At 40.5% G+C, this 20953-nt stretch overlaps 1 protein-coding gene across 1 annotated transcript; it reads right to left on the reverse strand.

The window, feature by feature from the left end:
- Positions 1-303: 303 nt before the first annotated feature.
- Positions 304-20086, reverse strand: LOC109928750 (alpha-2,8-sialyltransferase 8B). The gene is made up of 5 exons (XM_048616052.1): positions 19908-20086; positions 18379-18513; positions 11413-11670; positions 6720-7013; positions 304-589 (listed from the first exon to the last, which is right to left on the reverse strand). Exons 1-5 carry the CDS (start codon positions 20084-20086, stop codon positions 304-306), a joined length of 1152 nt encoding a protein of 383 aa, XP_048472009.1.
- Between the last annotated feature and the right edge of the window lie 867 nt (positions 20087-20953).

Here is a 20953-nt window from a genome sequence, read left to right on the forward strand (position 1 = left end):
AAAACCCAGCTCTTCGAAGGAACCTCACTACACTTTGCTTGCAAGGGTCCAATCCTGTGGTCATAGCTTCAGGTTGGGCCTTCTGTCTTGCATCAATGATAACAAAATGTTTGTGTTCCCGTTCTTATGTTAACGCTCTCAGAGTGTGACCAAATGTTGATCACTTGTCCACCAGAGGCCAATCACAGAGTGATTGATTCCCTCTGTATGAAGCTGGCTTTTTATCCTCCATTTTCTCTGATGATGCCATAACACTGGCCACAAAAGGCAAGTCTTCCCCCTTGCTTTGCCTTCTTGTTAGCCCTATGTTGTCAACCTGCATGCTCCGATGTTGAGTTTCAATGCACCCTGGAGATGCATATTTCGCAGTGTCTTGAACTCCAGTGGCATTGTGTGTGGAGTAGCCCTTGAGTTATACTCATACGTCAAGCTGTCGTAGTAGTGGTACTTCACTGCATTTCCCTTGTGGTCCTTAGGGAAAGGCCAGAAGCCATAGAGATGGATTTCATCACAGAACCGAGTGGCAAGAGTATACATCAAGAGGCCAGTGGTGGGGCGTTTGATTAGGACCTTGTTAGTTAACCAGTACCTAGGAAGAAGGAAATCAGTTACTTTACCAATGCACTACAATCTACAATGGCAGTCACAGAAATTAAATCATTAATAAATACATATCAGGAAGACCAAATTGCTGGGGAACTCCGCTATGCACCTCCCTGCAGGCAAAAAAAAACTTTGCTCAGTTTGCCTGTTGTGTGACATATCAAGCATCTTTTGGAAATCCATGTACACAACATCAACAGCACTACCATCAGAAATCCTCCTGCTACCTCATCAAAAAAACTCAAGCAAGTTAGTTAAATGCAAATTAATTTTGAAAAATCCAAAATAGAAGCAAACTACTGTACTGTGGATGCTGGGGATGTGGGAGATCTGGAGAAGAAAAGCAGAGTACTGGAAAAGCTCAGCAGGTCTGGCACCATCTGTGGAGTGGCAAATTCATGCAGACTTGCCATAATTAGCCTGTGTTTGTGCAAGTGACTACAAATTTTGCCATGAATTATCATTTCTAGAAACCTCCTACCACCAAGATTAAACTGACTGGGCTTATCTTTATACCCATTTTTGAAAAGGGGCACAACATTCAGAATTCTCCAATCCTCTGGCACCACTTTTGAGCCTAAGGAAAAGTGTAAATTTATTGCCAGTGCCATACGCAGTCAGTGCGGTCAGGACAGTGGCTATATAAATGCAAATATTTCCTTCCACTGTGATCTCCTTATGAACTGTCCACATTTTTCTCCAGTTTCTATCAACAGGCTTTTCCAATTCTCCATTTCATCTTGTGTTCTCTGTTCAAGTTCTAAGGCTGTTATTGAACTAGGCTGTACAAGCATATTAGTGTAACAATTAAAGCCATCCCTCCAAGGACAAATTCTCCAGCTGCCATGGTTCATTCCTCTAACTGGCTCTTGTGTTTACAGGCATTGAGATTCATAACAGATTCCAGTCAAAGGCAAGTTAAAGTGAAAGATTTCCCACTGACAGTGTCAAAACCTCTGGTGCACACTGTTGAGCTTTGCAACAACACACAGACAATCTGAAATGCTACAGTTAAAACTGGACATCGATCTAACTTGCTTGGTATTATTGTGTAGCTGGTCTGAGTTGCTAGGCAACTGGGTCTTAATGGAGCCTGAACAGCTTACAAAGCTGGCTACCGAGCAATTGCCAATGGATTTCTTTCAGCTTAGCGTTCTAGCCATTAACTTAGGGGACGAATAGGTTACCTATAAAGAAGTCAGGGCAGAGGCTAAAAAAGATGAGCAGAGGCTGGAGGAGATCAAAATGGAAAATGGGAAGTAGAATTAGTCAAGGCAGAGTGCATCTGATATGAACGTCCTTGTTCTCTTTCCTGTGGGATAACTCTTAAAAAGGAACCTTTTTTGTGGAATTAAAAGTCAAGGTTCAGAATTTTAAACTTAAAGCATTGAGGATCAGGAATCAAGAATGTTTAACAAACTTCACTTGTTGAGTTGGCCAGCAAAAAGACTTTCAGAAATTTACGAGAATTTTATTGCTAGTCTATAGTTTAGGACAAACCCCAGTTTCCACCTTTCCCTTCTGGACCATCTTCTGGTCAATAAGCTAACTCTCCACTGGGGAAGAACCCTACTCTGGAATACATAACCAAATCAGTACCGCCTACTCACAATTAACCCCAGAGCTGTTCTAGTTGACCCTTAGAAGAATCTGCATTTCCAACACCAACAAGACAGACCAGAAAAAATAATAAAAACAGACCAAAACAGTGAGATTGGAGTGAGAGATAGGTGCTGCAGTGGTTTGGGTGAACTGAGGTCAAAGAGGGGATTGTTAAGGTCATCCAGAAGAGCATTGGAATGATCCAAACTGAACATGACAATGGCATGAATGGTACTATGAAAAAAACAAGTAACTTACTGCCTGTCAAACACCTTGTCTTGAGACACTAAAAGATGCAATATAAATGAAAGTCTTTATTTCTTCAGGTCTTCTATTCTTACTCTGCCAGTTGCTATAGCATTGCAGAGCAGAGGGATGATAAGCCAATTCCAGTGTATCTGGGGAGTTGAAGGCATGGCCAACAATGGTGGAATGAACAGCGAGGATAACAGGAGAGAGAGGAAGATTGTGTGAGGATGAGAGTGAGAGAGAGGAGGATACAGCATTAGCAAGGGCTGAAGAAATGAAGCAATTTGAACGCAAGGACGAGAAACAGGAATGTGACCTGTGGAGAAAAGAAAAGCACCAGTGAGAACGGCAAAAGATGAGGCATGATTTGAACTGGAATGGAGGAGATGGGGAAGAGTACCAGTGTGAACTCAAAGTGTCAGAGGTGGGACCCCTCAGGGATAAGGTGGAATGTTGTCAACTGAGGTAGACAATGGGGTGTGGAAAAGAACAATTATTCCAGGAACTTGAGAGATTTTTGATCATTTTGATTCTGCTTTTTTTCTTCAAAATGAAAATTTCATTAACTACGACATTCAAAGGTGCTTAAAATGAATCAGCATGCATTTAAGACAGGTGTTGCAAAGCCATTATATCCCAACCACATCAATCAAGTAATTAGATTTCAATGAATGCTACATTTATTATTGAGGAGCCAGCTACACTCTTTTGGAATATTATTTTTAACACCTAAGTACAGGAAGTTTAAAACTTAAAATAAATTAATTCCTACTAGCATTCTAACATTTTCTCCTCTTCAGAGTCAACAATGTAATGTTAGCCAGCAAATGTTTTCCTGATTAGTTAAAGAATTAATTTTGTGAATTTGCCTCAGAGCATCTTGTTACAAAGCCAAGTCAATCCACATCGTTGCCAAGTCTCATTATGTGCCGAGGTGCTAATATGATTTGAAGCTGGAAAACTGTCCTCGTTTTAAAATGATTTGCTTTCTGTACATGACAAGTAATCTGCCAATTTAAAAAAAATCAAGAGCAGGAAGGCATGGGATTGAATGACTCATTACAGCAATATCCCTATGACTGCTGTAGCCAGCCTAGTGCCCAGAAGTTCATTCGTGTTGTTTGGAAGTTGAGGAGAGATGTTCAGCCATTAGCAGATGTATATTGTCAAAGATTCATAGAGGAAGGAGGTAGGGTGAGGTGAGGTGAGGGGAAGATTCCTGCAATTGTGTTGTTTTGCCCTAAATGGTTGTGACCAATTGGCAAAAGGCTTCTCTCAAATACCAAAGGGTTAGAAACACTGTAAACATGGAATGTGTTTGCACAAGTGACAACTAAATGCAATTGATGAAAGCCTCCCCAAAAAGATTTGTTTTACTTCTCCTTTATTTGTGTCACCATCATAGATTAATATTTCTATTTCACAAACATTTGTATGAATGTGGTTAGCAATATGATAATGACCAGATAATCTGTTTTTATGATGTTGATTAAGAGATAGGTATTGGTCAGGACACTAGGAACAACCTCCCAAATCCACTTCTAAACAGTAACAAGGTATGTTTTACATCAACCTGAGCAAACAGGTAGGACTTTGGTTTCACATCTCAAAGGAAAGACTGCAACTCTGTCAATGTGCACACAGGAGGGTCAGCTTTCATTTTTCATCTGTCTCACTCTCTGCTTCCGATCACATGGCCATCAACTAGGCTTTATCTAAACTTCACCTAAATCAAAGCCCATCTCCACCAGCTCACCTATTCTGGAACACTTCGGTCTGGCTTCACTACATCTAGTCTGGAGGGGGGTTTGGATTAGTTCAGTTGGCTGGATGGTTGGTTTGCAAAGCAATGTGATGCCAACAGCATTAGTTCAATTCCCATCACCAGCTGAGGTTACCATGCAGGAGTCTTCTTTTCAACCTCTCCCCTCACCTGAGGTATGGTGGCCCTAGGTTAAATCACCAACAATCATCTCTTTCTAATAAGAGAGCAGCCCGATGGCCTGGTAAGACTATGATGACTTGACTCGACATCTAATCTTGGTTATACAAATGCTCTCCCAGCCAGGCTCCCATCATTTACTCATTGGAAACTTGAACTCACCTGAATTCCTGCTTTCTGTATTCTAACCTGAAGCAAGTCCTGCTCACCTGTTATACCTGCATGAACTGACTGCCATTGATTTGCAAACTGGCAACAGCTCAGTTCTTAAAATATCATCCTTGTTTTCCAATCCCTCCATGTTCTCATGTTACTCACCATCCCCTCCTCTCCTATGTCATTGGTGGCCACAAATTTCAGCTTCCTGGGCCCAGTATCTCCCTAAGCGGCTCTACCTCTTTCTCCTCTTTATCAATACTCTGTAGACCACCTCTTCAAGAAAGGTTGATTTTCTGTCCTAATATCTTCTTACATGGCTCAGTGTCAAATTTTGCCTTTTGACATTTTACTATGTTAAAGGTGTTATATAAATGCAATGTATTGTATGCTTAGCTTAATAATTTCAGCTGTAATTGGCCTGATGCCCCTGGACAAAGCAGGGGGTGAATCTATAGGCACATTGACATGGTCAGATGTGAACACCAGGACCAATTGTACAAATGAAATGGTTGGAGCATAATGACAATGAAATAAGCAGGCACAATTCATCTTTCATTTTTCACTTCACTTTTCAGTCATTGCAATGGATAGACAGTCCTGTGTAAAGTGTGGCATAGATGATAGCACTCTAGCCCACAATCCCTGCTGAATTATAAAGTTCAAGTCACACTCCAGGTCCTGAGGGCAAAAATCAAAGTTGGCACTCTCCCAGTATGTTTAAACATTTTGTGTTAGTCAGTGTTTAGACAGTGTTAGTCAAGCCCAATGCTCCTCCACCTAATGAAGGTATGCACTTGACATGACCATCAGAACTCTCACAACATTTCTAAAGTGTAGCCACCGCTGTAATGTAGGAAACACTACAGCTAATCACACACACAACAGACCCTCACTGTCATGTGATACTGACCTGCTAAACTGTTTGTATGATGTTAATTGAGGGATAAATAGAGGCCAGAACACTGGAGAGAACTCCCTCATAATCTTCAAAATAGCTCATCAGAGTCTATTATGTTCACCTCAGAGCAGACTGGGCCACAATTAAGGTCTCAAATGAAGGGAGTGCACACTCACTCAGTACTGCACTGAAGTGGCAACATTGATTTTGTACCTGCAATATCAGAACTGGCTTCTGATGTGTTACATTGGATCATGTTTGCAAGTAAGATTTTCAGTTTTTGTAAACTGAGTTTTAATGAAAGAGATTTGTGGTCAATTGGTAAATATTTGGTAAATTTGGAGCTCAGATTTTTACCCTTTGGAATCTTTCAACCACTGATTAAAAATCTTTGTCACTGCAACAGTATTGAGAGCTTCTTTTTAGTACAAAGAATTTTACTCACTCTGATTCTCACAGAGTCACAGAGATATACAGCAAAGAAACAGACCCTTTGGTCCAACTCATCTATGCTGACCAGATACCCTGAATAAATCTAGTCCCATTTTTGGCCCATATCCCTCTTAAACCCTTCCTATCCATATAACTGTTCAGATGCCTTTAAAATATTGTAATTGTACCAGCCTCCACCACTTCCTGTGGCAGCTCATTCCATACACGCACCACCCTCTGCTTGAAAAAGTTGCCACTTAGGTCCTTTCTTTATCTTTTCCCTCTCACCTTAAACATATGCCCTCTAGTTTTGGACTCCCCCACCCCAGGGAAAAGACCTTGTCTATTTACCCTATCCATGCCCCTCATGACTTTATAAACCTCTACAAGTTCACCCCTCAGCCTCTGATACTCCAGGGAAAATAACCCCAGCCTATTCAGCCTCTCCCTATAGCTCAAACCCTCCACCCTCGTAAATCATTTCTGAACCCTCTCTAGTTTCACTCTTTGCTAGCTGCCAGACCCTCCATGAATGGGCAATGAGCAATCTGTCTCTAAACCACCAGTGCACAAACATTTCAAGCACCGCAAATTTTGACACCTTCACTTTAATCTCATTATTTTCCACTGGGAATGTGACCTAATTAACTGGTGGCAAGCTGTAGCTTGTTGCCAAGAGCATTGTGCATGCAACAGAAGCTAGACAAGTCTGTCTGAGGAGACAGTACTCCCTCTGAACGGCAGCAACTTTACAATCGGAAAACAAATCAAGCTAACAGTTTGGGGGCTGGGTCACAGGGCAGACATGGTCTCCTTAGCAGAGCTGGAACTCACCCCCGCACAGCATGTAGGAGCCTCAGTGATGGGTAAGCAGTTTGCACATGGAGTTTATGCTTTATGATGAGATTGTTCACCCATTCTACTCGCTCCTCTCCCCCTTTAGCCATAAAAGCCGGGATCCAGAGAATTCCGCCATCCAACATTTTTAGCCGATGAAGCAGCTTCTCCTTCCATGTCTCGTTCTTCAAATCTTCGAACGCACGCTGCACCACCGAAGGGTTCATAGTTACTAAATCGGTCTTCAACCCAACGTCTTGTGCATACTCTTCCACTGGGGCAAGATTGCATCTTTGAAAAGAATAAATCTGCAAGTTAATCATTCACAGTTTTCACAACAGCATATGACTTATCACCCTGTCTGGACTGGAAGGACATATATTAGTATGAATTAAGAAAAAAGCCTTTGACCCATCTCCACAAATGGCATTGAGTCTATAGTATCAGTTTGCCTCAGTTGACAATATTGAAAATTCATGCCCCATGGTCAGGATTTGATCACACAATCTCACTGATGCTTTATTGGGCTCCCAAGGGAGTGCTGCTCTGTCAGTGGCACTGTTCCTTTGAATGTGGTGTTAAATCAAAGTGCCACTTGTGTAGTTCATCAAGCATTTACTGGTTACAATTTGAGGAAGAGATTAATGTATTCTCCTGGCCAAATGCTTTCAATCAGTACAACTGAATATTAACTGTCATTTATTGCATTGTTATTTGGATTTGTTGCATAAGTGTATCTCAAAATTATCATTTAAAGAAAAGTCTCCCTCTCTTCATCTTTAACAAAACCTTTTCCCTCAAATTTGTTGTTTATTTGTTCATGGGATGTGGGTTTCACTTGCCAGGGCAACATTTATTGCAAATCGCTAATTATCCTTGAGAAGGTGGTGGTGAGCAGCCTTCTTGAACTGCTGCAGTCCCTGGGGTGTAAGGACAGCTGCAGTGTGTTTGATGGGGAGTTTCAAGATTTAAACTCAGTGACTGGGAAAATACAGCGATATAGTTTCAAGTTACTTTACTTTCCTGTGAAAGATGTCAGAAGTCACGATTCTTAATTCTGCCTCACGCCCTTTATTTCTCTACTCCTGAGAAAAGATTCAGTCGCTTCCAGTTGCGATGGAAGCATCTGTACCCTGAATCTTAAACTTCCTGTTCTCTTTCAAGATGCTGAAGAAAAACTGTGCATTTCCAACATCATCAACCACATTGTTGTGGTAATAAACATGATTCCAAAGGTGGTTACAGCTCTCAACAGTTATTGGCCAATTCACTGCAGTATTAAAGGCTGTTAGTGGTCTGGGAGAAGCAGAAAAGGGGACGGTTATCAAGGCAAGAGATGAGGACAGTCCCTGTTACCTACAACTGTCAATCCACTAAGCTGGTTTTGGCTCCAGGAATTAATCTCAAAGTAACTCAGGAATAAAATTACCAGGACATTACAAAGCATGTCTTAATTCTCCTTAAAACTTTCCACGCATTAATGCAAAAATTTGCATAGATGATAAATAAAGGCTGTTTGATTGAGAATTAAAAACCATAAAAACCAGCAACAATGTGTTTGATTGCTTCTCAATTGGCAAGGGAAGATGGGGCACTGGGATGTCAGATATGTTGGATGACCAATGGTGAGAGTATGGGGGCAGCACTGCTGGTAGGAGCTCGTGCGATGGAAACTCCAGGAATGGAGCTGGCAACCATCCTGTTTTCAGGTACCACAGATTTCACACCTTCTGGGACTGTAAGTGAGGAGGTGGAACTCACCAAGGATCCAAAATGAATAAACTGAGCCAATGATTCCCTGCAGGGACCCAGAAGAAATGAAGCACATAGATACTTTTTTTACATTCAGACGATGCAAACAAGATATAAAAGAAGCTGGTGCAGAGGCAGCTTTCTGGGAGTGGATGTCAATTAAAACTTATTATACTTTGAAAACAGAGTCCCTTGAGCCTGTTTCACCACTCTATGAGATCATAGCTGATCTGTACATCACCTTCATTCAACCAAATTGGAAGAAAGAAAAAGAGAGAAAGAGAAAGCAAGTAAAGAATTTATCGAAGTATCTTTCATATGCACAGGATATTGGAAATGTACAACAGGTCAGATAGCATCTGAAAGAGGAATTAATGGAACGTCAATATGAACTGGCTTAGTTCAGCCAGTAGCTGCATCCTTGAAGAATCAACACAATCAGAAGACAAAGAAAAGAAGAAAATTTAGAACAATGGAAAAAGGCCAAGAGTTCAGACATTCCAACTGCTTTCATAAGGATGTCTTAATGGATTGAATTGGCAGCAAATGGAACCCAAGATGCAAGAACAAAGTATAAAGCATGGAAAGCTATGGAAATCCTGATTATAGTCAGATTATGAACAATAAATTGGCTTTGGAAAGGCAGCTCTGTAACTATGAGGACCGTTCCCCGATTTAAATGTCTTTTGAATTGTTAAAAGTAAACACAGACTATTCTGGTGAAGATTTAAATTCCCACAGAAGCAGAAGTGCTTTTGCTGCTTAACAGTTAAGCCAATTAAAACTTCATGATGGGACTTAATGCAATGCCATCAGAACTTTGCAGCTCACAATCCTTTAGTCTTGAGAACACGGCATATCATCAAAACAACCCAGAAAATGTCAAATATAACCATTGGCTCATGGGAGACCCTGATCAACCAAGCAAAGTGGAGAACATTCATTCAGAAAGTCACAGAGCACATCTGAAAGACTTCATCAAGACTTCACACAGTGTCAAAGGTGAGCCATTGGACAGAGTGCATAATCCTGTAACCAACCTACTCAACACTTCACAGTAGTGTTACAAGTGAATTCTTGCCTTTATAACTTTTCACCTCCAGCCAAACTACTTCCACATCCTAATCCTAAAATTAGGTCATCCCTCTATATTATGCTCACAATATCATGAATCAACAGAGCCATGCCCCCACCTCTTCCTAGTTTCCTATTCTCCTGAAAGGTCATCAAACCTGCAATATTCCAATCCCAATCTATGTCCCTGTAATGACTATCAGATCGCTCTTATTCATTTCCATTTGCACTACCAGTTAATCTGTTTTCTTTCAAATGCCGCATGCATTCAGATATAGCCCCTTTAGTTTTATCATTTTGTTACCTTTGTAACCTCAGCGTATCTTCTGACTCGCTCTTAGATTTCTACTCTCTTCCATCCTGTCAGGGTCTGGTTATCATTCCCCATATTAATAACTTCCTCTATTGCCTTGTCTCAACTCTTTGATTTACCTCCTCCCATTTCTTCATCCTATAGCATCAACATGCCCTCTTTATTCCTCATGCTTATGTAGCTTCTGCTTGACTGCATCTATATTATTCACCTGAACTATTGTAATGACTTCCACATTCTCATCGCTGTTTGAGTGAAGATGTGTCTCATGATTTCCCAATTGAATGTACTAGTGACCATCTCATAATTATGGTCCTCAGTGCCTCTGTATCTTAGTAAAAATATGAAGACCATAAAATCCATACTATTCCAAAAAGCATCAAACCAAGGCTAGAACAAATTTAACATAAGCGCAGTGCGATGGCTCAGTGGTTAGCACTGTTGCTTCACAGCGCCACGTACACAGGTTTGGTTCAGTCTCAAGCAACTGTCTGTGTGGAGTTTGCACATTCTTCCTGTGCCTGCGTAGGTTTCCTCCGAATGTTCCTGTTTCCTCCCACAGTCCAAAGATGTGCAGGTTAGGTGGATTAATGATGGGACATGCAGGGTTACAGGGATAGGATGGGAGGATGGGTCTGGATGGGACACTCTTTGGAGGGTCAGTGTGGACTCAATGGCCTGCTTCCACACTGTAGTGATCCTATGATTCTCAATTCAAAAATGCCAGAAATGAAGTCAGAATTTTGCTTGCCAGTTTTAAAAAGTCTAGTATAAGCTGCCTTTACTAACTACTTTAGTAATTTGTGTATCTGTACTTTACCTTAATATAAAATGAATTAATACAAGATTGATATAGGGTATTCCACCTCAGTGTAATGGATATTCAATCAATCTAAAGTTATTGATAATTGAATAAGTCCATCTCTGATTAGCGGTTTAGTAAAACACAAACTATATTATCACGGTTACCAAGTACAATTTAGAATACAAACCATTTTGTCACTTGATAGTGCATAACTTGAGGATTGCTGACAAAGTTCAAAATTCAAAGCTTTACTTGCACAGTTTAAATTGTTATTTCCTTTGAAATCCAGTATTCTTGCATCTGTCCTCAAGTCTGCAAGATGAAAAGCTTCAAGAGCATATCTTGTTTCTTTCAGCAATATGGTCCATCTTGCTTTTTGAACTAATCATTTTCTTCTTCATGGGTTGCATCACATTTGTTGCCCATCCCTGAATGCCCTAAAATTGAATGGTTTGCTTGGCTATTTCAGAGGGCAGTTAAAGGTTAACTGCAGATCTGGAGTTACGTGTAGGCTAGACCAGGTATGGATGGTAGATTTCCTTCCCTAAATCACAAAAAGAAAAAGTGCCATGTTTCTGACTCTGAAGTCATGAAACCACTAAGGAATTAAGCTGGGATTCCATTCAAAGGATTCCAAGTATCTTCTTTTTGCAGTTTTAATACAACCAAGCACCTCAATATCAATATGTATGTGTTTTATGATGTTTGTAATGTTTCTATGTGTGCACCATTTTTCTAAGTATTACCTTATCACAAATTGGTGATCATCAATCTCTTGTCCACAGCCACTCTTGAGCAGAATGCCAGAATTTCCTACAATTGCACACTCTTTGAAATGCTTATTTTTCATTGGCGATGTTCTTGGTAACAGCTCGTACAGACTATGGGATATATTCAGGGTCCTGTCCCTGTCAAATATATAATGAATAATATCCCCTGCCTTCAGTTTGCCCTTCAGAACCGAAATGTCCTTTTCTGCATCCAGAAATTTCAGTATGTCTTTTCTAGGAATGGAAAAGAGGACAAAGTACATTTTAAATGACAGTAAAATGAAGGTTGAGATTGAGTATATTTAAATACATTTAGTCTTACACTACATGCAAATTACATCTTCCAGCAATTGGTCCAGCTCAGGAGTAACACATTAATTATAGAAGTATGCGCCCCAGAATAAGATCATTCATCCCTTCATATTTCTGCCAGCCCTTCGAAAAAGCTATCTGATCAGTTTCACTCCTTTATTCTTTCCCCATAATTCTGCAACTTTATCCTCCTGATATATCACCAATCCCTTTTGGAATACACAGTACACAAGTAGTATCATACATACATGAAGCAGTGTATTAACATTCATGAGCCACTTTTGTAATATACAGGGAATATTGTAACATTTATGAGGCAGTAGTATTGTTACATACATGTTGCAGTATTGCAGTATAAAGGGGAGGATTGTAACATTCGTAAGATCACGCCCAAAAGCAATGCAGGTCACACTGTGTCACATACTAGACAGCATTTTATTGTAAAAGCCCCAAAACCATGAGACACACAAGATCACAATATAAATCAGGAGGAGATTTAACGTACATTACATGGAGCCTTAACATTTAGACACCATGACTGTGCAGCATCTCTACTGCCTCCGGTAGATGAAATACTAACTCAAGAAGTAGATAACCACCAGAAACAAAGACAGCTTCAAACAATGGTACCAAAGCCACAGAATGCCCCTTCCTCCCCTCATCAGGCATGAGCTGTGTTGTGTAAGTTAATGGTTCTGAAAAGGTTAATGCTGAAGACTGCATTAAGCCCCACATAATCTGATATTGTCGTAATAACTTGGGCATGGATAGGCAGAACCACTCCATACTTTAAGGAAGGTTTCCCCATAATCTTTGTAACAATGTCTATCTTACTACTGTAATTTGTACCTGTTTGCTATCTTGTGTAAGACAAGAACCTCTTCATGTCAGACTATACTTCATGGTTTTCTTCTACCACTTTCAACCAAGTATGCCCTACAAACCCAGTTAGGAAAGGATGATGGTGGTAGTCATCTACCCATCCACTCGCTAGCACCACATGCTCATGTCAGCCTGGGTCTCATTCCAGCTGTGTAAACAAACACTGCAGTACCATTCCCAACAAAATGTAAAATTACAATATTTAAATAACATGAATGGTAGACCAGCAATGTTTTATTGTTAATGTATCATCAGCAGCCAAAACAAGCAGAAATATTTTGCTTCTCTTTATTCTGTCATGGGATGTGATGTCATGAGTAGGGCCAGTATTTGTTGCCCATAACAATTCCCTTAAACTGAACGGTTTTTCAGAAGGTAGTTGAGATTCAATCATATTGCTGAAGGCTTGGAGTCATATTTAAGACAGACCAAGTACGAATGGCAGATTTCTTTCCCAAGTTGCCATTGATGAACCAGATTGGTTTTTACAGCAATTGGTAATAGCTTTCACGGTCACCAAAACCAACTTTATACAAATACCACCAGGTGCTATGGTGGGATTTGCACCCATGTTCCCAGAGCATTAGCTTTGGCTTCCAGAATTACTAAGCAACTCTCCAATGCTTTTAGTGCTGCACCACCATCTCCCCAATTTGTGATTAGCCTTTACTAGCTCCAGCCCCCGTCTTAGCTATTTCTACTATCCAATATTCTTAATCCCATTTCCCCTTTCCTCAAAATCTCAAATGAATTATTTTTGGGAGTTCAGATTCAGTTTTGCTAAAATTCAATGGACTGTTTTTTTGTTCACAGACTCCAGGTTCTTAAACCTACAGAAGGGCTAATTATTCGCTAGGAATTCACTTCCGGGTGGACTTTGTTATCTGGAAAGCTTCGAAGAAAAATTTACATTTATATAGTGGTTTTCATAACCTCAGGAGAACCCTAAAGCACTTTACAACCAATTAAGTAATTTTGAAGTATTATCTTTGTATGATTTTTTAGCTTCGTGCTCTGACTGTATGATTCAAATTGTCAGGTGGCTTATCATGAACAATCGATTTTGTAGATAGTAAGAACACGACCCTATCTGCACATGCTGCAAACCTTTTTGTCAAATAATCTAAATAAAAGTATCATCCTGGATCTTTTGGTTTATTTGCCAGTCTCTTTTATCCACCAGAGGTCCCTATAAAGGCAGACAATGGAGATTCTGTTGTACAAATCATTGAAATTACAGAACAGATGATGCACACAGTACAACAGCAAGAAAGTGATGACCAACATTTATAAGTCACTGGTTTAACCTTAGCTATATTGTTATGTCGAATTGTGGGCACAGCAGGAGCAAGTAACAGACTGAGTAGGGATGTTGAAAAATGTACAAGTTCATTTTCTCTTCCTTATTTCATGAGATGTGGGCCCCTTTGATTAGGCCAGTATTTGCTGCCCATCTCTTATTGCCTTGAACTTTTTTTTTGCCAAGCTAATTCAGGTTGACTCCACATTGTTAACCACATTGCAGTGGGAAGAGATAGCAAGAACTGCAGATGTTGGAGTCAGAGTCAACACAGTGTGGAGCTGGAGGAACACAGCAGGTCAGGCATCATCAGAGGACGTGGAGAGTTGACATTTCAGAACGGGACCCTTTATCAGATCTGATAAAGTGTCCCAACCCGAAACATCAACTTTCCTGTTCCTCGGATACTGCTTGATCTGCTGTGTTCCTCCAGCTCCACACTGTTGCTGTGGGAGGAGACACATATAGACAGACCAAGTAAAGATGGCAAGAGCAAATTACTGCAGTTGCTGGAATCTATACTGAAAACAAAAAAATACTGGAAATCACAGCAGGTCAGACAGCATCTGAGGAGAGAGAGCAAGCTAATGTTTAGAGTCTAGATGACTCTTCATCAGAGCTTACTTTTTATAACTAATGATAGCAGACTTCCTTCCCTAGAGGACATGAGTGGACCAGATGGGTTTACAACAACAGCAAAAAACAATAGTTGTCATGACATCATGAGTGAAATTAGCTTCATATTCCAGATTTATTAATTGAATTATAATTCACTAGCTGCCTTGAATTCATGTTCCTTCGAGCATTAATCTGGGCCTTTGGTTTACTTGTCCAGTGACACTACTACCACGCCACAATCTCATGTTGGATGGCACCATTGATGAAATATTTCAGTTACATGGACAGACTTGAGAAGCTAGGATTTTTCTCCTTAGGGAAGTGTAAGGTAAGTTAAGAGCTAATTTAACACATGCATTCAAAATTGAGTTGACATAGAGAAAGGGTTGCCATCAGTGCATCCAGAATCCAAAATCAGGAATATAGATTTAGGAGAGGTAATTGGCAAAAAAAAACAGAGGGGATAGGACGTCCTTTAGATACACAGTGAGTTGTTATAACTTGAAATGTTTTGGTTTGAAAAGCTGGTAAAAGCTGATCCAATCATAACATTCAAAAGGGAATTGGACAAACACATGAAAAAGAAAAAGAAATGGCTAGGCTATGGGCAGAAGCACAGGGGAGAGTGACAGAGAACTTTTTCAAAGAGCTAGCATAAATATGGTGAGCTAAACAGCCTCCCTCATCAGTGCACTATTTGAAGATTCTAAGTAGGCTATTGTTTCGTAGTGTTATCTTTTCAAGTGAAGAACTAATCTATTCCTATTTGATTCCTCCTTCTATATAGGCTTTTAAAATTGATTCTTCCTTCTATGTAGGCTTTTAAAATTTTCCTTTCCAAATATTTATTCTGTTCCCTTACGAATTGCTGTATGGTCTCAATAAAGCAGTAGCTCATGTTCTGGTAATGCTGGATGAAAAATATTTTCTGCCAATTTCCCTTTCATTCCTCAAGTGCTAATCCTAAATCGACATCCCTTGTTACTGAGTACCCAGCTGTGGAAATAATCACGAGTGGCATTGGCACTAACGGACAATCATCTTTCACTTTTCGATTTCTGCAATCTATTCAGAATTTGGATACCTTCTTTACCCTTCACCCCTCGATCTCTTATCCTCCTCTGTTTGGGAAAGGTCCAAAATGTGATTGTTCACAACCATAACCCTTCATTCCCAGTGAATTCTTGCACCCATGGCTCTAATATCTTACCTATTCAATACTGTACACAAAACTCCACATGTAACCTAATCAATCTATTACCCAAATTCAACGCAGTGTCTTTGCCTCTATATTCAATGTCCAAGTGAATAACATCCATAATTCCATTTGTCTGATTTATGGCCTATTAATCCTGCATTTTATAGATCTGATTATCTGGATGCTTAGGCATCTCTGTTCCTCAATTTTGTCAAAAGTGTTGCTATTTAAGGCATTAATCCTTCAGTATCCTGTTTGCAGAAATTAATTCTTTACAGTTTTGCTGCAATAATCTCTATTCAAATCACCACATTATTGCCAATTCTGCCTCCCTGTTTACACACTTCTGCAATCTGTATTTGCCATGTCCCTAATTTGGTATCAGTTGCAATCTTCATTAGCATTCCTTTTTGTGCCTACGTCCAAATTACTTATACAAGGAGAAAATAAAAGCAGTTCCAGGCTTATAACACTCCAAGTGTTGCCAAGTTGAAAAAGAATTGATTTCTCTGCTCTAGTGTTCTGTCATGCACCATCTTTCTGTTCCGCCTTACTGGATTTAAGGTTCAGTCAACATTGGAACCTCACAACTCTCCATTTTAGATAATGGTCCCTGTTCTCAACATTTATTTCGGATGCATTGCAGATTCACAGACATACTCTGCAGCCCTGTCATGCTCGTACTCCCCTCTACCCACTTCCTGTCAATTTCTTTAATTCCTTCTTTCTCCTTAGCCCGCTTGCTATCTGCTATAAGTTGTAATTCTTCTCAAGCTTGTTATTTCAGAGTATTTAGCACTTTGCTATACCGAACCCATTCCAACTTGCTCAAGATTTTCCTCTCGCCAGCCTTGCGAATTGAAATACTCCCTCAAGACAATGAACCAGTTGCAACCTAGGTTCAGCTGCATCAATGATTTTTGAATGGTGCATCCTTTTCGTATTGTGGTAAGAGCAACAATTAATATTGCTGCAGCAGGCTCTTGACAAGTCTGCGAGTATTGGCACTCTGTGTGTTTTCTAATTCCCTGGACCATTACCCTTCCACTGGGGGAGAACACATCTCAGGCTTAATTAACAGAAATCTCAGATGAATTAAATACTTGAACCTGGAGTCATTACATTGTTAGTTCACACGCCATCTTCACACAGAATGACTCATAACTCAACGGATCGGGTGAAAAGGGAAGTAAGGTCTATTTAATGTGCTTTTATCAGTGAGAAATGACTGGGGAACAGAAGCACTGCAATAAGCATGCACACACATTCAAAGAGCGACAGATTTATGTCCAAACAGCAATTAATTTAGCATCCTTAAAGTACTTAAATATCCCTAGTTGTCTTCCAGGAGCGTGATCAAACTAAATTTCACATTGAGCCACCTAACGATATATTTTGACAGTTGATTAAAAGCTTGGATGAAGAGGCAAGTTTCAAAGAATATCTTAAGACTTTCAAGATAGAATATCAGAGTTTAAGAAACTGACGGCATGGCTGTCATTAGAGAGGTGAAGGAAATTGAGGGTAGGAGACCAGAATTGGAACAGAGATCTTGGGAGGATTGTAAAGCTGGAGGAGGTTACAGAGCTAAGGAGGTGGAGAGGCGGAAGAAGGCTTTGAATAAAATGATAAGAGTTTTAAGTTTGTGTTGAAGGACTGGGAGCCAACATAAGTCTATGTCTATTGGTGCCCAAAGTGGTAGCAAGGATCAGGAAAAATGACCTGCTGTCTGGAGCGCAGCAGTGATCTTAATAATTAGTTCATCAGCAATCCAACACTCTCTGAGTCACTTTTGATTTTCTGAGTAGTAAGGCTGATGGCCCATTTGGAAGAAAGAAATACTTGCATTTCCATAGCATCTTACTTGACTTTCAAAGTTTCTAATGTCTTTTATAACTTTCCAAACCCCTTTACAAACAACAAAGTACTTTGGAAGTTTAGTCACTGTTGGTATGTAAAAAACACAACAAATGATTGCACACAGAAAGCTTCACAAAGAGCAATGAGATAATGACCAGGCAATCATTTCTATTGATGTTGACTGAGGATAAATAAGGTATGGGTCACTGAAGAGAATGTTCCCCCCCACTCCTGTGGGATTAGTGGCCATGAGATCTTTTATATTCATCAAAGAGAGCAGATGGAGGTTTCTTTTAATGTTTCATTCTAAAGACACCAATTGAACAGAGCAAACCTCCCTCAATTCTGGTCTGGAGTGACATCCTGGATAGCACCATCTGATTAAAATCAAAACACTGCAAAGCTGGAAAACTTAAAAAAAAACAGAAAATGCTGGAAACCACCTCAGGAGGGAGAAACACAGTTAAAGATCAATTTAAGTTCAGCTCAAAGGGTTAACTCTGTTTCCCTCATTAGATATTGCTAGAACTGCTATCGTTTTATGTACAAAATCTAGGGCATTTGGAGGGAATGGATGGTAGCCATTAATGTTTATCTTTATTCTCTTGGTCAAACCTGACAAGCTTAAAAAGAAGAGAGATAACAAGATATAGAGCTGGATGAACACAGCAGGCCAAGCAGCATCACAGGAGCAGGAAGGCTGACGTTTCGGGCCTAGACCCTTCTTCAGAAAAGCTTAAAAAGAACCTCTGCTGTGAATCGGAGAGTTTACCTTATCCTTGCAGTTAACGTTGTATTATGCTTCCATTCTGGAATGTCAAGGAGTTTTGCCTGTGGTTGGATGGTCTCCTTCCTCCCAGTCCTCTCCTGGGATACAGCAGATGAGGTGTTTCTCCTCATTTTCCCCCTGGGCAATCACAAGCATTGATTTCAAAGAGCTGCACACTGTGATCATTGAAGAGCTCTCATTCTGGTGACTAAAATCAACACATACACACCATTATACCAGTCAGAAATTATTTAACAGAGATGGACAACTGAAATAAGGATTGATTTTGAATTAACCTGACTAAGGAGGCAACTAAAAACCAAATCTTTTAGTAACCACCAAACCCACGGATTTCAAACTGGAGTATTTAAAAATTGGTAAAAATAAATAAAACTGGAACTGTACTGTCTGGGTTGTGTGGACTGGATTACCAATAGTTGCACGGATTGTAAATTGGACCCTCTTATTCTGTGTAAAACAATCACTTAAAAGCAAACAAGCTGGCTGAAAGACATTTCTCAACACTATAATAAGGTGCTCTCTAAAGAATGTAAGTCATCTAAACCAAGATAAAATTCTTCAATGAGAGTGGTTAGAATGCAAAACTCCATGCCCCAAGAATTACTTGAGGTGGATGGCATTAACGTCAATGATGAGAAGCACAGAGCGAGACAGGAATAAAAAGATATGTTGATGAAAGAGGCAAAGAAAGAGGATGTCTGTGTGAAGCATAATTGCTGCCGTGGGCCAGTGGGCCAAATGGCCTGTATATTTTGGTCTAGAGTCTGTTACACTGATGTAATAGGGTTATACATGCAGATTTTAAAAAACTTTAATGGAAATCAGATATTCTTTATTCATTCATGGGATGAGGGCATCACTGGCTAGGCAGCACTTATTGCCCAGAGGGTAGTAAAGAGTCAACCACATCGCTGTGGGTCTGGGGTCACAGGTAGACCAGACCAGGTAAGGATGGCAGATTCCTTCCCTAAAAGGCATTAGTGAACCAGACGGGCTTTTCCCCTGACAATTAACTCATGGTCATAATTAGATTCTTAATTGCAGATATTTATTGAATTCAAATTCCACCATCTGCTATGGTGGGATTTGAACCTAGGTCCCTAGGACATTATCTGGGTCTCTGGGTTAACATACCACTAGGGTATTGCCTCCCTCTCTGGTGGAGAGAAGCTTTCCATCAAGACAAAATGTAGCTAACATTACATTTTTCCTACAGAGAGGCAGACTGGTAGATGGGTGTAGGAGGTCTACCTTCTGGATAAGGATCAGCATCACATTTTGCTACTTACTGCTCGTGGTTTGATCCCCAGCGAGATGCTGCTGGTTTACATTCTGCACGGACTGTCAGCACTGCTGTGTGCTTTTGATATGCAGACCCTGTTAGGGCTCTCTGCTGTGCACCAGCACTGTGGGGAATAATTATATATTCAATCAACTGCCTGCAGCCTTCACACCTCTGAAATCCGCTGTGCTCCCCCCAAGTTGCCCATGGCCAATGACTCCTGGCTCGCCCTGCCATTTCTCCTTCACGCCATTTCACACCTGCACTTCCCTTGTGGCCGTGACAAAGTACATTCAAAAGCTCCGAAGGGCGGCAGGCAAACTTTGAGGTGGCGTAAATCCCACGTTCAGCCCATGTGCCCAATGATGTTGTCATGAAGCCATTTATGTGGTCAGGCATCATGATCATATGAACAGCGGGCACCCAGCAGCGTCTTGAACTATGGTGGCTAAAGCAAGGCAGCTCGTTTCTCAGTGGAGCTGAGTGGGGTCACAAAAGGTGGCGTGGGCTGCAAACAAACAGTGTAGGATAGGTGGCAGAGAGGAAGAGTTGTCTCCCTCATATGAGGTAGCCCTGCAATGATTCCTTTCAGAACGGCTCAACCAGCAGCTCAATGTTTCGTCACACTGCCTGCTCGGTGCAGCAGAGGACTAAGTTGGCTTCAGATGAGGCATAAATATATTTTAGGACCTGGATTTTAAATATTTCAATTTGGCTTTTGGTTCTTTTAATCAGGATCACCGATCAACTGCTCAAAAATCAGGCTTCAGGCACAGAACTGGAGCAAAGTCATTTCAAAAAGAAACATTTCTATTCATTACTAATCATTGAAGCCCGAAAATAAAGAGGGAGATGGAAATCCCTCTTCTTAGAGTCATACAGCACAGAGACAGACCCTTCAGTCCAATTAGTCCATGCCAACCATGTTCCCAAACTAAACTGGTCCCAGTTGCCTGCATTTGGCCCATATCCCTCTCAACCTTTCCTATTTATGCACTTATTCAAATGTTTTTTAAATGTTGTAAATGTAGTTGCATCCATCACTTCCTCTGGCAGGTCATTCCACACACGAACCACTCTCTGTGTAAAAAAGTTGCCCTTCGTGTCCTTTCTAAAACTTTCTCCTCTCACCTTAAAAATATGCCCTTAGTTTTGAACTCCCCCACCCTAGGGAACAGACCTTTGCTATTCACCTTATCAATGCCCCTTATGATTTTATAAACCTATACAAGGTCACCTCTCAAACCCCTATGCCCCAGTGAAAATAGTCCCAGC

Source organism: Rhincodon typus, chromosome 33 (assembly GCF_021869965.1).
Source record: "Rhincodon typus isolate 14 chromosome 33, sRhiTyp1.1, whole genome shotgun sequence".
NCBI classification, from domain to species: domain Eukaryota; kingdom Metazoa; phylum Chordata; class Chondrichthyes; order Orectolobiformes; family Rhincodontidae; genus Rhincodon; species Rhincodon typus.